The sequence below is a fragment of the Heloderma suspectum genome, chromosome 13 (assembly GCF_057233095.1).
Source record: "Heloderma suspectum isolate Gila_16-S chromosome 13, 16-S_ref, whole genome shotgun sequence".
Lineage (NCBI taxonomy): Eukaryota > Metazoa > Chordata > Lepidosauria > Squamata > Helodermatidae > Heloderma > Heloderma suspectum.
The window spans coordinates 20,889,165-20,904,496 of NC_139470.1; the positions used below are offsets into that span (position 1 = coordinate 20,889,165).

The window sequence follows — 15,332 nt, forward strand, 5'->3', positions numbered from 1 at the left end:
CCTGGTAGTAAATCCCATTGAACTCTGTGAGGCTTGGTTCTGAGTAAACATGAATAGGATAGAGCGGTTAGTCTTTAAAAAATACTTCAGCCATTTCCCCTCCATAATCTGCTTTCCCCTTATTCAGAGTCACCTTATTCAGGGTCACCAATCAATAGCCCTGTGGATGCTCTAATATTTATTATTACATTTATTTAGTTCATTTCTATACCACCCAATAGCAGAAGCTAATATTCAGATGGAACTCACAGTAGGCATCGGTTTCCCATTTGTTGTAGTTTTGTGCCATTTGGTGTAGTTTTGTGGGCAGCTCTGCTTGTGCCATGAGGAGATGCACATAGAATTGCCCCCAGTATTTGCCCCAGGTGGGGATCTGACCATCAGAGCTCAGGAGCCTGCAAGGAATCCCTTGAATAAGAGACAGTAAGTTGCCATTCAGCTTCTTCTTCTTCTTCTTTTTCTTTTCTAGGACAATGGGAACGCTTGGGATATGTGCCCATTTATCCCCTGGCTCTTCCCTTGTAGAAGTAATTTGAAAGTTCCTGGCCTGTGGGCATCTGGATCACAGCAAGCCTTTTCTTTTTTTAACCTATCCTTTTTAGGGGGTTAAGGCATTGCTGCATTTTGGATGAATAGCCTTTCCTGTGGATAGGAGAAGAAGAAGGAAGCCGTGGGTGAATTTTCTCAAACCTGACTGCACCAAAGTCTTGCTTTCAAGCTGTTTTATCTAATTAGAAGAGATCTGTAATCTGAAAGTGCATGGTGGCTCTGTTGCTCATTTGATTTCTGAAAATAATAGCTTGGCTGAGCTAAGTGGAAGATGAATGCTTCTCTACAAAGTCATTTGTTTGCGATCATCAGCCAGCTTTGAAAACCCGTCTTATTTTTCTTTTTCCCCTTTACAAATTAGCCCTTCTATTGTTACCTCTCCCCAGCAGATCTCAAACTAATTAGATGGGGAAACGAATGAAGTTTTGGGGTGGGGAGGGGGGCGCTGTTGCGAGCAGAGTGCAACTAGGTTTTGCCAGGCTGGGAGTTAGTGGTTTGTTCCTATTTTGAACTACTGCATGAAGACTTGAAATGTCAATGATTGTGCTTTTATTTGTCTGTCTGTTATGTAGGTGGCCGTCGCTAATGAAATACTATAGCCAGACAGATAGCGTGAATTGGCTAGAGGAATACAAGGAACGGCATAAAGCTGGCCTGGAAGCTCAAAGAATTGTAGCATCATTCTCCAAAAGGTTTTTTTCGGAGCATGTAAGATTTTTTTGTTATCTTGAAAGTAACTCTGTGTGTCGTCTTGTGCCACAATTCATATATTTTATGAAATTAATATACCGCCCAACTGGCAAATGCTCTTGGGGTGGTTTACAATCATAAAAACAACAAAATAATAACCAAAACAATAAATACAACATTGAAAATATTGACATAATAAAATATTAACACATTAAAGACATTAAAAATATTAAAGTGACAGCCGTAAAGTTAATAATCAGAGCAACATACCAAAGATTAAATGCCTGATAGAAGAAAAAGGTCATCTAAATGTATACAATGTATAAATGTATACAATGAAGAGGCTGGGCAGATCTCCCTGGGAAGGGCATTCCACAGACCGGGGGCCACTGCAGAGAAGGCTCCTTCCCTTGTAGCCATCTGCTGCACCATTGGGTGGAGGCCCCCAGGAACATATGGAAGAAGGCGCGCCTTCAGGTCTGTCTTCTTTGACCTGCCTCTGCCTATTCCTTTGGATCCTTATCCCTTTCTGTTCCTTTCCATTAGAATCTGGCCCAAGTAGTCCCAGGTCCTGACCTTTGCTGAGCTGGGGTGCTGCCCATCAGGGGATAGCTCTAAGAACACAGAGAGAATTAACATAATACTAAAAATAATGTATTGTTCTATAATTCGGACTACTGTCCATTTGGCAATTTGATTATGTGCATGTATCTTTAAATACTTCCTGTTCTTTTAACTATTCTGCAAAGACTTTATATAAATATGTGTACATGCTGGCTGAGATCCTAAGTTCTGTTCGTGGAACAGGGCTTTCCCGCCTCCTCCCTTCCTTCTGTGATTTCCAGGCGCCCTCTGGAAATCTGCTCCTGAGGACCCTCCTGAGCAGAATAACAAGTGGGGCAAGGTGGGGGACTCCCACAGGAGGGGGTAATTGGAGAATATCCCTCGTATGTGAGCGGAAATGCTTTTCGCTCTTGCAAAGGCACCTTGGGATACAAGCCACTATGTTTATAATACAGCTGGTACTAAGTGTAACTTTTGTTCTTAGAGATATTCCCTTGATGAAGCTCACCCCAACTGGGGCTTGATACTTTTCTGTTGAAAGAATTTTGATATCCATGTTTTGAACGTTTGTTGTTGCTGTTTGATTACATGGTGTGCGTCAGAAGGAGAGATGCTTTTGCAAACAGTTTCGGCAAGGTAAAAAAAGATTGTATCCCTCACCCGCAAATTTGGAGGGATGCTTCAAACTCTCCACTGGCTTTATTTGACCTCAGTGATTATGCTTTGCTACGTAGCACTGTGTAGTCCCTCCTCTTCCATGTGTGAATCTTTTGTTATTCTGAATACATAACAGTGTTTGAAAATTTTCCAGTTCATTATGGAAAACTCCTTAGCAGTATGGTAATATTATGATCTTTTGCTAGGTGCCATGTGATGGCTTCAGTGATATTGAAACTCTCGAATGTCCAAGCCAGTTCTTTGAGGATGAATTGATGTCCATCCTTAATATGGAAGGAAGGTGAGGCTGAATCTAAAAAGCTAGGAGGGGGGAAGGATGTACATTTCATTGATTTTCCAATGTGGGCAAAACACCTGGATTTTGTTTGCTATTCTCAAATAACGAAACCAAATCGCATTTCTACAAGGGCTGTAACATTTGATCAATTAATTGATTCACCAATTAAAATACTTTGACTGACTAAAGAGGTGTCCCTGACTGATTGGTCACATGAGTGAGTGAGTGAGTGTGTGTATGTATGTATGCCCATCTCACATGCATTAAAACACATATTTATAAAAACTGCAGATGGCAAATGCCATCTTATAATTTAATTTAAAATTATAAACTTAATTACATTTATTTATTTATGTTATTACATTTATATCCTGCCTTTATTCCTCCGAAAGGAACCCAAAGTGTCGTATATAATCCTCCTTTCCATGTTATCCTCTCAACAACATTCCTGTGACGTAGGCTGGGCTGAGAGTCTGTGACTGGCCCAAAGTCACCCAGTGAGTTTCCATGGCTGAGTGGGGACTAGAACCTGGATCTCCTGACTCCCAGTCCAACACTCTAGCCACTACACCACACTGGCCTTTTATCCTTTCTTTTCTCAAAAAAGCTCAAGGCAGTGTATTATTTATTTTATTTTATTATTTAATAGATTTATATACCACTTATCATATTTTTTAAAGTATCTCTAAGCGATGTCCCTGATTCCCCATCCCCATTTTTATCCTCACAGCAACCCCGCGAGGCAGATTAGGCTGAGAGAGAGAGTGACTGGTCTAAGGCCTTTTTTATTCTCTGAAGCGGCATTAAGGTTCTCATTATGGCTGGAATGGGAGGGGGCAGGTTGTTAAGCATTTTGTCTTGACTAAAGAGACTTTTTCAAGAATACATCAGTGCTGAAATTGTTAATGCATTTGCTGCCTTCTTTGTGGTCTGTATAGTCTGGGTTGTGCTTTTGTCTGTCTCTGCGACATTTTTCTCTTGTCTTCGGCAATACAGTGTTCTCCAATTGTTTCGCAGACAACAATCTGGTTTAAAAATATTCCTCTTTTTTATTATTGTGGGCAGTTCCTTTATACAAAGTAGCAGCTGGAGTCCACCCTTTATTCCTTATTGCATGCTGAGATAAATCTCTCTCTTTCATATCCTGGCTGTTTTTGTATATGCTAAAAGTTTAGTAAAATTATTAATGTGGGGCGGGGGTGAACCAACATGAGGGCATTTGAAATACACTGTAGTTCTCGGAAAGCTTCCTGTCCCATAGACAAAACCGTGCTTTAGGGACAAAATTGTATTTATAATCAATTGCGATACCTGAACTATTTTAATCGGGTCCTGCTTTGTCCTTTGGGTGCCTCATTGCCCCTCCTGGGGTATGCGTGAATAATCTCTTATAAACTTAATGCAAGACTTTCTCGTTATGTTTATGGTCTACCACTTTCCATTCTTCCGGGATTCTTCCAAGGGGTTGTTCACCGCAATAGTTTCCTTCATTCTGCAGGAAAGGCCTGACGTGGAAGTACTATGCAAAGAAAATTCTTTACTTCCTGCGGCAACAAAACATTTTAAAGAAACTGAAGACGTACCTTCAACACCCAGCCGAGGAACAGTCCTTCTTGGAAGGTTGGTAGAGGCTTGAGGGCGATAGCAATCAATAATCTGTTTCTAAAATGAATCTGTGAGCCCTGCAGATATTCTCATATTTGGATCTCAGCTTCATTAATAGAAGGGTTGAACAAAGTACGTTTCGACAAACAATCAGTAACTTGGCTCCTAGTGTGCATTCATTAAAAAAAAAAAAGTTCTCTCTCTTCTCAAATGTTGTTTCTGAAATACATGCATTCCATGTTTTATTTGGATGTGAAGGGCCTTAGCAAAGCATGCTCATCTATCTGCTTTTCCTTGCAGATAGATCTTTTGATAGATCAAAATCTTTTAATTTTCTCTAATGCAATACAGGTTCAGGATGCGATCTTAAAGCCAGCCAAAAGCTGGCCGAGGGGCCATTGGATGCAGCGTAAGGGGCGTTCCGCTGGTGGAAAGCGAGGTCCCTCCAGTACATCCATGGGAAGATGTCTTGATGGTGTAGGTGGGGGGAGAAAGGGGCCTGTCAGGGGGGTCAAAGTTCCACAAAACTCCACCCAGCATGCCCTCCAGAGGAGCCCTCAGCTGCTTCATTTCCCTCCCATTGACTGCAGTGGAGGAGAGAAAAGGCTGCCGGGGTGGTGGGGAATGAACAGCAGGAAAAACATTTTCCCCCCAAGCAAAGTCCCTTTGTCATAAATGGAGGGCTCATAGCTCAGTGCTAGAGCATGTGCTTTGCAAATGCCAGTTTCTTGGGATGTCCCTGGCACTTAGAAGAACTTGGGTTGCAAGGCTGGGAGAGGTCTGTTTCTGAGATCTTACGTGGGGTTTGCCATGGTGTGAGAGAGAGTGACTCTGGGGAGAAGGAAAGGAAAAAGGGTGTTGTTTTTCCTTTCTTTCCTCCTTGAAACATCTCTGTATAATGTAGTGAGGAGAGCTTTTTTACCTCATCACACATAGCCCCCGTTCTAAGCTGTTGGGGCCTTGAAAAAGCTAATTCCCTCTTCTTCTCCCCCCTCCATTTTTCCCCTCCACATCTGACATCTCAGCATTCAGTACATCTTGGAAACTCACAGGTCCTTCTCAGGACTTTTTTCCTTGGGCGAACTGTGTGCGTGTTTATATTTTATTTTCCTCCTCATTTACAAACTTACATATTTTGTGTACCTAAGGGAGTCTCCTGAAATACATAGAAACCACTACCTTATTTTTGGTTGGCCCAGTTTCGCTTCAGATCTGCTAGGCACTTAACCATTCAAGTTTGCTGTTAGAGGAGATGATGTCAGACAGTTGTTTGAGTGAGGTCTTGAAGAAACAGCGGTGACAAAACAAGGGAGCAGTGAATTAGAAAATCTGTGCAGAGGTATTAACAAGTGGGAGACTTCCATGGAAATCTATGAATTTGGAATGGAAAGAAGAACCAAAAAGAGCAGGAGAAGTAGGGAGAACTGAATGTCCTTTAATGGGAGAAGATGGGAAGAGGAAAATGTACAGTATGAATCCATATGTCATGTACATATCTCAAAATCAGTTAACATAAATATTTCTTTGGTGGGAAGGTAATAGTTCTATTAATGGCTATGATTTTTTTTTTTAAGTCCCATGTTCTGGGTCTCTTCTGGCTTTTTCTAGGAGCTGTATTGATTGACCAGTATTGTAACCCATTGTCAGACATCTGCCTAGAGAGTGTCCAGGCCCAGATTGATGATATTGCTGCCAAAGTTCGTAAATTCCTAAAATCCAAAAACTCCAGGCATCCGAGCGTGGCCCCAAAACCAGGTATTATACTTACTTTTTGTCAGCCTTTTCCATGCTGATCCTGCTACTCTGGGAGACAGGCTCCATAGTTGTATCCATAGCCTGTATAGGTAAAGCGCTAAGGGGATTGGTGACTAACCAAGAAAGAGATCTGGGGGTTGTGGTGGACAGCTTGATGAAAATGTCAATCTGGTGTGCAGCTGCTGTGAAAAAAGGCAAACTCCATGTTAGGCATAATTAGGAAAGGAATTGAGACTAAAACTGCCAATATCATACTGCTCTTATACAAATCTATGGTGTGACCACGCTGCACAATTATGCATAGTGTGGAGAACGTGGATAGGGAGATTTTGTTCTCCCTCTCTCATAATACTAGAATCCGGGGTCATTCTAGAAAGCTGGTTGGTGGGAGATTCAGGACAGATAAAAGGAAGGACTTTTTCCCATGGTGCATAGTTAAAGTATGGAATTCACTACCACAAGATGTGAATTCCGTGGTCATGTGGCTGGTCATGCCAGCCACATGACCACGGAAGCATCTTCGGACAGCGCTGGCTCTTCGGCTTAGAAATAGAGATGAGCACCACACCCTAGAGTCGGACACGACTGGTTGGGGACACCTTTACCTTTTTACCACAAGATGTAGTGATGGCCACCAATTTGGATGGCTTTAAGAGGGGCTTGGATAAATTCCTGGAAGAGAAGGCTATCAATGGCTACTAGTCCTGATAGCTATGTGCTACCTCCAGTATCAGAGGCAGTATGCCTACGTACACCAGTTGCAGGGCAACATGGGCAGGAGGGTGCTGTTGCGCTTGTGTCTTGCTCGTGGTTTTCTGGTCGACAGCTGGTTGGCCACTGTGTGAACAGAATGCTGGACTAGATGGACCCTTGGTCTGATCCAGCACAGTTCTTCTAAATGTTCTTGTGATTTCTGGTGATGAAGCTTCTGGCAGTGATTGGCTGAACAGGCAGAAAGGCATAGGAAACAGGAGGTAGGAGAAGGAGGGCACCAGAAAAAAGAGGGGAGATGGTCTGTGGGGGGAGGGAAGCAGGCCAGGGGAAGGAGGCATGGGGGAGAGAATGGTCTGAAGGAAGGAAGGAAGGAAGGAAGGAAGGAAGGAAGGAAGGAGTGTAGAAAGAGAGCAGGCCAAGGGAAGGACACATGGGGGAGCGAGTGGTCCAAAGGAATGAAGGAAGAAGTGTAGAAAGAGAGCATTTTTCCTCCCCTCTCCCCATAACACTGGAATTACCCAATGATCAATGATTGGTAGTCGATTCAGGACAGACAAGAGACAGTAGGAACATAAGAGGCAGACCGTTGGTCTTTCTAGCCCTTGGGTGAAGAACCTCAGGCCTGGGGGCCAAATCCAGCCCTCTAGGTTTCCCCTGGGGGCCACAACCTTGAACCCAGCCCCTTCCCCCCAACCACCAATCGTTCGGTGGTTTCCCAGCTTTTGTACAGTTTTTTTTCCCATTCTAAAAGGTTGAAATGCCTGTCGTAAGGCTTCGTTACTGGCAGTGAGAGCTGTAAGATAAATGAGGGCATGATTCCGCTTTCCTTTCTCCATATATTTAGAATAATCTCTGAAAAGTGCTAATATGGGCACTCTTTTATGTCAACTTATTTAACTCTTATTGTCATGTTTCAGGAGAGGCCTTGATCGTCTCTCAGGTAGATCTGCAGAGGCAGGTTCTTGATGCCTTGAACTATGTACTCTACGAGCAATTAAAATACAAAGGCAACGAGGTGGATTACTACAATTCTCTGAATTCATACATCCGCCAGGTAAAGCATCCCTCGCCTGCACTAATCAAACTGGAGAAGTGAGCCACCCATTACCTCGTTTCTGAGTTTTGTGTACGAATACACAACGTGTGCTAGTTTGGGCCACTGACCTGGAGAGACAGATTGCTGTCCGTGGTTATATGATAACTTTCCCCACGTTTGCTGGCAGTCTTCTGAGGCCTTTTGTATTCCTCTTCTTAAGAACAGAGCGATCCTTTGTACAGCTAGACTGTAAACCGATCTCCCCCTCCTCTTTAAAAACAAACAAACAAAACCAAATATATAATCCCAAATCAAAGGGCCTACCATTTATAAGCTTCTCATTGTTTGTCTCATTTATTCCCCCAGGTTTTGATCCACAGAACAGGAATCCCAATCAGCTTGTCAGTACTTTATTTGACCATTGCCAGGCAGCTGGGTGTCCAGCTTGAGCCGGTCAACTTTCCCAGTCACTTTCTGCTCAGATGGTGCCAAGGGACAGAAGGGTAAGCTTTTTAAATTCCACTTGGCTCTTGCTCTTTCACTGGGAAGCTGTTTTCTGAGCTGGCAAGAGAGCGAGAGGGGTAACTATCTCAGGCAACGAGATGTTTAAGCATCCCATGTTGCCGCTTTCTAGCTAACAGTTGCCAAACGATGAAGTAATGGTAAGGTGTGTATATTCCAGCTACAAAAGAAAAATTGTTGCATTCAATTAGAACACCCTGCTTCTTGCCACATCGAAGTTGGTCATCAATAATATCACAAGACGATCTCATTAACCATAAGAGCTGGCCAGCACTTGAACAAAAGGTTATAAATTCGTTCTCCGAGGGCTCTGCTGGTGTCGCAAGACGGTGAGAGCACAGCTGTCTGGAATGAGTGGTAGCAGATTTCCAGAGGGTGAAACAGCCTTTGCTCATAGACCCCTCTTGACTCTTCATGATTTTGTAGACTTTTTTTAAAATGGTGTCATTTCATTCTTTTGTACAAAAATAATTGCTAGAGACTGATGCTCATAGACAAAGTCCTCCCTCATTCTATGAATTGGCCTTTGAGACTTCTAGACAGCATTAGGGTGGGCCTGGGGTTGTCAAACATCCTGAAGGACTCAAAGAATGGGTTCAGTGATGTTATTTCAAGGCTGGAAAGCTGAAGTTTGGGTGAGGAACATGATTTGATGAGCTTCCGCCAGGCTTTAAAAACCTGGCTGTTCAGGCAGGCGTTTGGAGTGGGTTAGGGTTTTTTAGAGCAGTGTTGTTTTGTTATGTTGTTTTGTTCAGTTGATTATGTAAATTTGTTATTAGTATTGTACGCTGCCTAGAGTGGCCGGGTAGCCGGTCAGATGGGTGGCTAATAAACCTAATACATAAATAAATAATAAATAAAATGAGTGGGAGGGTGCTCATGTCCTGCTTGTGGGTTCCCCGTGGGCAGCTCGTTGGCCACCGTGTGAACAGAATGCTGGATTAGCTGGACCCTTGGTCTGATCCAGCAAGACCCTTTGTATCTTCTTACGTTTTTATGGTGTGGAGTTTCATCAGTATTTGCTGTATTTGCTCCATGAGGGCAAGATACAGATACCTGTCACATGCCTATATTCCCTCCCCATTCCTTGGAGCAAATAGCAGCTTGTGCAAGAGGAGAGATGGGATGATTTAGATAGGAAGGAAAGGGGTTAAATGCCCCTGCACAGCTTGCCCTTTCAAATTAGTGTCATCCTGCCCATGCGTTAAGACAGGGATGGGCAACTTGTGGCCCACCAGATGTTTTGGCCTACAACTCCCATCAGTTCTAGCCAGCATAGCCAATTCTGAGGGATCATGGTTGTAGGCCAAACTATTTGGGGGGCTGCAAGTTACCCACCCCTGCATTAAGATCTTCAGAGAAGGTCCTTCTCCAACAGTGGGTGAAATGCCCTTCAAAAAGAGAGGGCCTTCTCTGTGGTGGCACCCCAACTTTGGAATGCCCTCCCAAGGGAACTGTGATTAGCACCAACTTCACTTTCTCTTCAGTGCCAAATCAGAACATTCCTTTTAGCCCAGGCATTTAAAATATTTAGATCTTTTTAAATGAATTGATTCGTTTGCCGACTGAATTGTTTTTTAAGGCCTTGATTTTTGTCATTTGATTGTTGTTACACAGTTTTGCTCTCTTATAGTGCTATGTTTGCTTCCCTGGGATCTCTCGTGGATTAACATTAATAAATGTTTTTTAAAAAAAATTAAAATAAATAAATAGTAACCCTCCCCCCCCCCAGCTGCTTTTGGTTTTTAAAAACATGTTGGGAGATCAGTCTCTTTGGGGCAGCCAAATAACAGATGGGACTATAGCTTGGTGGTAGAGCACATGCCTTGCATGCAGAAGATTCCATGTTCAATCCACAGCATCTCCAGGGTGGGCTAGGAAAGACCTTTGTCTGAAAGCCTAGAGAGCTGCTGCCAGTCAGTATGTTTTAGATGGTGCTGATCTAAGCGGTATACTGAAATAGATGGACCAGTATTCGACTCTGTATAAAGCAGCTTTATATGTTCATAAGCGCACACATCCTAACATAATATGTAGCTTGGCTCTAAGTTTCCTCCTTTCTTATCATATAAAATGTGCACCCTTTCTCTGTGCCTCGAGAGTGATGTCTTAAAAACAACCCTTCTCTTCCACCTCTCTATCTAGCCACGTTGGCATACATGCCCATGCATGTCAGTAACATGTCAAGGTATGCACACCCGCTGCTGTGAGTTACAATCCCATCGCTGCATGTAAGAGAGCGCCTTGTTCTATCTAGAGCGAGAAGCGTGTTACTCTAGGAGAAGGCTCGCGCTTAGCTTTTCCTTCCTTGACATTTTATTCAGAAGCCCAAACATCTTTGACTACGTTTACATCGACGCTTTTGGGAAGGGAAAGCAGCTCACGGTGAAAGAATGCGAGTACTTGATTGGACACCACGTGACAGAGGAATTCTATGGTGTGGCGACGGCAAAGGAAGTTTTGCAGCGAATGGTGGGCAACTTGTTAAACATTGGAAAGCGGTAAGAGTCTGGCACTGTGTCAAAACCTCTCTTCTGGGAGACCTGAAATCTCAGGTTTGGGTGCCAGTATACCACAGACTGAGCTACCAACTGGGAAGGTTGTGTTTCAAACCTTGTCAGTTTTATGAACCCCATTAGGCAGCCTAAGGCAAGCCCTGTTCATTTACCCTTATCCCTTCATCTGCCGGGGGGGGGGGGGGGGATAATACTGCTCTACCTTACAGGGTTGTTGTAAACATCTGTATCCCGCCCTATATCATTACGATCTCAGGGCAGTGTACAGATACAATCCATTTAAACAGTATAAAAGAATAATTTAAATGGCTAAAAACATATTAAACTATTAAACGAATACCAGTTAGAAAATCTAAAACAATTAAAAATGTGCAACTTTAGGGAATTCAATTATAGAATCATAGAATAGTAGGGTTGGAAGGGTCCTATAAGACCATCAAGTCCAACCCCCTGCTCAATACAGGACTCCAAGTTAAAGCATCCCTGACAAGTGGCTGTCCAGCCTCATCTTAAATGCCTCCAGTGTGGGAGAGCCCACTACCTCCCTAGGTAATTGGTTCCGTTGTCGTATTGCTGTAACAGTCAGGACGTTTTTCCTGATGTTCAGCCATAATCTGGCTTCCTGTCACTTGAGCCCATGATTCCGTGTCCTGCATTCTGGGATGATCAAGAAGAGATCCTGGCCTTCCTCTCTGTGACTACCTTTCAAGTCCTTGAAAAGCGCTATCCTATTTCCTCTCAGTCTTCTTTTCTCAAGGCTAAACATGTCCAGTTCTTTCCATCTTTCTTCATAGGGCTTTGTTTCCAGTCCCCTGATCATCTTGGTTGCCCTCCTCTGAACCCTCTCCAGTTTGTCTGCATCCTTCTTAAAGTGTGGTGCCCAGAACTGGACACAGTACTCCAGATGAGGCCTAACCAGTGCTGAGTAGAGGGGAACTAGTACTTCCTGGGATTTGGAAGCTATACTTCTATTAATGCAGCCCAAAAGAGCATTTGCCTTTTTTGCAGCCACATCATACTGTTGGCTCATATTCAGCTTGTGATCTACAACAATTCTAAGATCCTTCTCGCTTGTAGTGTGGTTGAGCCAGAGCCACGTATCCCCCATCTTGTAACTGTGCATTTGGTTTCTTTTTCCTAGGTGCAGAACTTGGCATTTATCCCTATTAAATGTCATTCTGTTGTTCTCTGCCCAGCGCTCCAGTCTATCACGATCACTTTGAATCTTGTTTCTGTCTTCCAGGGTATTAGCTATCCCGCCCAATTTTGTGTCATCTGCAAATCTGATCAGCATTCCCTGCACCTCTTCCTCCAAGTCATTAATAAAAATGTTGAAGAGCACTGGGCCCAGGACTGAGCCCTGCGGTACCCCACTCGTTACCTCTCCCCAGTTTGAGAAGGTCCCATTGATAAGCACTCTTTGAGTCCGATCCTGTAGCCAACTGTGGATTCACCTGATCATTGTTTCCTCTAGCCCACTTTGAGCTAGTTTGCTCATCAGGAGATCATGGGACACTTTGTCGAAAGCTTTGCTGAGTCGAGGTTTATTATGTCCACAGCATTCCCACAGTCCACAAGGGAGGTGACCTGATCAAAAAATGAGATCAGATTAATCTGGCAGGATTTGTTTTTGACAAATCCATGTTGGCTTCGAGTCATCACTGCATTGTTTTCAAGGTGCTTCCAGATGGATTGCTTTATCATCTGCTCCAGAATTTTCCCAGGGGTTGATGTCAGACTGACTGGTTTGTAGTTCCCAGGTTCCTCCTTTTTGCCCTTTTTGAAGATAGGGACATTCGCCCTCCTCCAGTCATCTGGCAGTTCACCCGTCCTCCATGATTGCTCAAAGATAATAGACAGTGGTTCTGAGAGTTCTTCTGCCAGTCCTTTTATTACTCTAGGATGCAGTTCATCTGGCCCTGGAGATTTGAACTCATTCAAAGTAATGAGGTGTTCCTTGACCATATGCCTATCAGTCACAAGCTGCAATCCTGCCCCTTCAGCCTGTACTTTGCCTTTGGCAGGGGGCTCATAGACCCTCTTTTGGGAGAAGACTGAGCCAAAGTAGGAATTGAGCACTTCTGCCTGTTCTTTGTCATCTGTTATCATTTTGCCATCCTTATTTAATAGCTGAACCACCATTTCTTTCCTCTGTCTTTTACTATGCACGTAGCTGAAGAAAGCCTTTTTGTTGCTTTTAGCCTCCCTCGCTAACCTCAGCTCGTACTCAGCTTTAGCCTTCCTGACACTATCCCTGCAATTCTCTGCTACCTGCCTGTACTCTTCCTTTGTCACTTGGCCTTCCTTCCACTTCCTATATGTGTCCTTTTTTGTTTTCAGGTCATCCCTAAGCTTTTTGTGAAGCCACATTGGATTCTTCTGTTGTCTTCCACCTTTTTTTCTTGTTGGAACTGTTTTTAATTCTGCCTTGAGAATTTCCTTTTTTTAAAACTCCCACCCATCTTGGAGTCCTTTTCTCATTAGGGTCACTCGCCATGGGACCTTACTTATCCTTGTTCTGAGTTTATTAAAATTGGCTTTCCTAAAATCCAGGGTACGCGTTTGGCCACACTCAGGTTTTGCTTCCTTTAGAAGCAAGAACTCAAGTATAACATGGTCACTTTCCCCCAGAGTTCCCATAACTGCTACTTTATCCACTAAGTCATCTCTGTTGGTTAGGATCAAGTCAAGGGTAGCTGATCCTCTAGTTCCTTCTTCTGCTTTCTGTAGGAGGAAGTTATCTGCAACACAAGCCAGGAATTTCTTGGAGGGGCCATGTTTTGCAGAATTTGTACTGTTTGTTTCCCATATTCTGGGCATTAGTATATAGACATTGAAGACCATGTGCTTTATAGTCTGGCTTTCTTTCTACATGTTTCTGAAGACTATTATTGGGTGCTGTTAGAAGTATTCTCTCCGTTGCGGTGCATGAGCCTTCATCCATTATTACCCCCAACTTTACATCTCCTTTCCCCGTAGGATTCAGTTTAAAGCCCTCCTGATAAAGTTCTTCATGCCAAACACATTATTGTGTGGCCAAACAATAATGGCCAAACACATTATTCCCAGCCTTTGTGAGGTGCAACCCATCCCTTGCCAACAGTCCATCTTCCAGGAAGCATAGCCCATGGTCCCAGAATCCAAATCTCTCTCGTCGGCACCATCTTTGTAGCCAGTCATTCACCTGTAGTATTTTTCTTTCCCTTTCTATCTCTCTTCTAACTACTGGAAGGATGGCTTTGGTGAAAAGCCATGTTTTAACTTGGCGCTGAAATGAAACCAGTGTCTACACCAATCAGGCCTTCAAGGGAAGGGCATTCCACAACTGGCATGCCACAGCAGAGAAAGCCCTCTCCCATGTCCCACCATAGTGTATGTCTTGCAGTTTATAACATATATAAAGATTTGAGGGCGCACAGAGACGTACCATACTTTCTCCCACCTTCACTGGTTCCCAGGCCTGTAAGGCTGAAGGAAGGCAGCTAATGATGGATGAACTTCTCTTAGCTTGATTTGGGATTGGGCTTTGCAAACTGCGCTATTCCCCCCACCCGCCCACACTGTAAAATACCTCACCTCTCTTAGATGGTTCCTTTTGTTCCTGTCGCCTTGGCAGCAACGTAGGTGCTGCACTTAGTAGCACTCTTGCTTCAAGGAGCCCTGGGACCTACAGTTCCCCTGTTGCCCAATTCATATCCTAAAGACTATCCTTGGGATGTGGCTGTCACAGCATTCAAGGGGTGAAGGAAGAAGGCACACTGGTCCTGATTATATTCTAAGCCAAAGAAGGGCTTCGGGGAGAATTGGAATGCGCTTTACCACGAATGTCATGTGAGCCTTGTAAGCTGGGCAGCTCCATACTCTGAGTCAGCTGAATGTAAATGTTGGCAACATCACTAAATGCAACTGCACCAGTACTCCCACCTTTATTTCTGGGAATGAGTCAAACAGATGAGAGAAGCAGATGCATTATAACTAGACACATTTACTAATAACTACACACGCTTAGGGGAAACATGGAGCAGGGGGTGTTGTGTGTGTGTGTTGGAAAGAACATAAGGAAGGCAGTGAGTGGGGTTTAAGTATCATTTGCAAGGCTGGTATAAAGATCATGAGAAGTAATATTAGCTACTGAGCCACGTACAAGGTTATGTTATTATCATATTATCATACTAAACAACTTGGGACCACGATGCCTAGCAGACTGCCTTCCCTTATATCTACCCAGGCAGCATCTAAGATCAGAGGAGGAGGTCTTGCTGGTCATTCCAAAATGAACAGAATGTTGCCATGAAGTACGCCGAAGGTGGGCCTTCTCTGTAGCAGCACCCACCCTCTGGAAAACCCTCCCCCGTGCAGTTCGGGGGGGGGGGGCAGAAAATGTGGCATCTTTCAAACGCCTCCTAAAAACGCACCTCTTCACCCA

The 15,332-nt window shown here is 43.8% G+C and overlaps 1 protein-coding gene across 2 annotated transcripts in view; it reads left to right on the forward strand.

The window, feature by feature from the left end:
- The window catches only part of FBXO21 (F-box protein 21), a 44,158-nt gene that overhangs the window by 12,450 nt on the left and 16,376 nt on the right, over positions 1–15,332 (forward strand). Inside the window, exons 2-8 of one of the 2 annotated variants that reach the window (XM_084820388.1) lie at positions 1,122–1,257; positions 2,667–2,761; positions 4,257–4,378; positions 5,972–6,118; positions 7,750–7,886; positions 8,235–8,371; positions 10,715–10,891. In XM_084820388.1, the coding sequence (XP_084676514.1) occupies positions 1,122–1,257; positions 2,667–2,761; positions 4,257–4,378; positions 5,972–6,118; positions 7,750–7,886; positions 8,235–8,371; positions 10,715–10,891 (951 nt within the window). The remainder of the gene's footprint in view (positions 1–1,121; positions 1,258–2,666; positions 2,762–4,256; positions 4,379–5,971; positions 6,119–7,749; positions 7,887–8,234; positions 8,372–10,714; positions 10,892–15,332) is intronic. The other variant, XM_084820389.1, reaches the window with a different exon arrangement.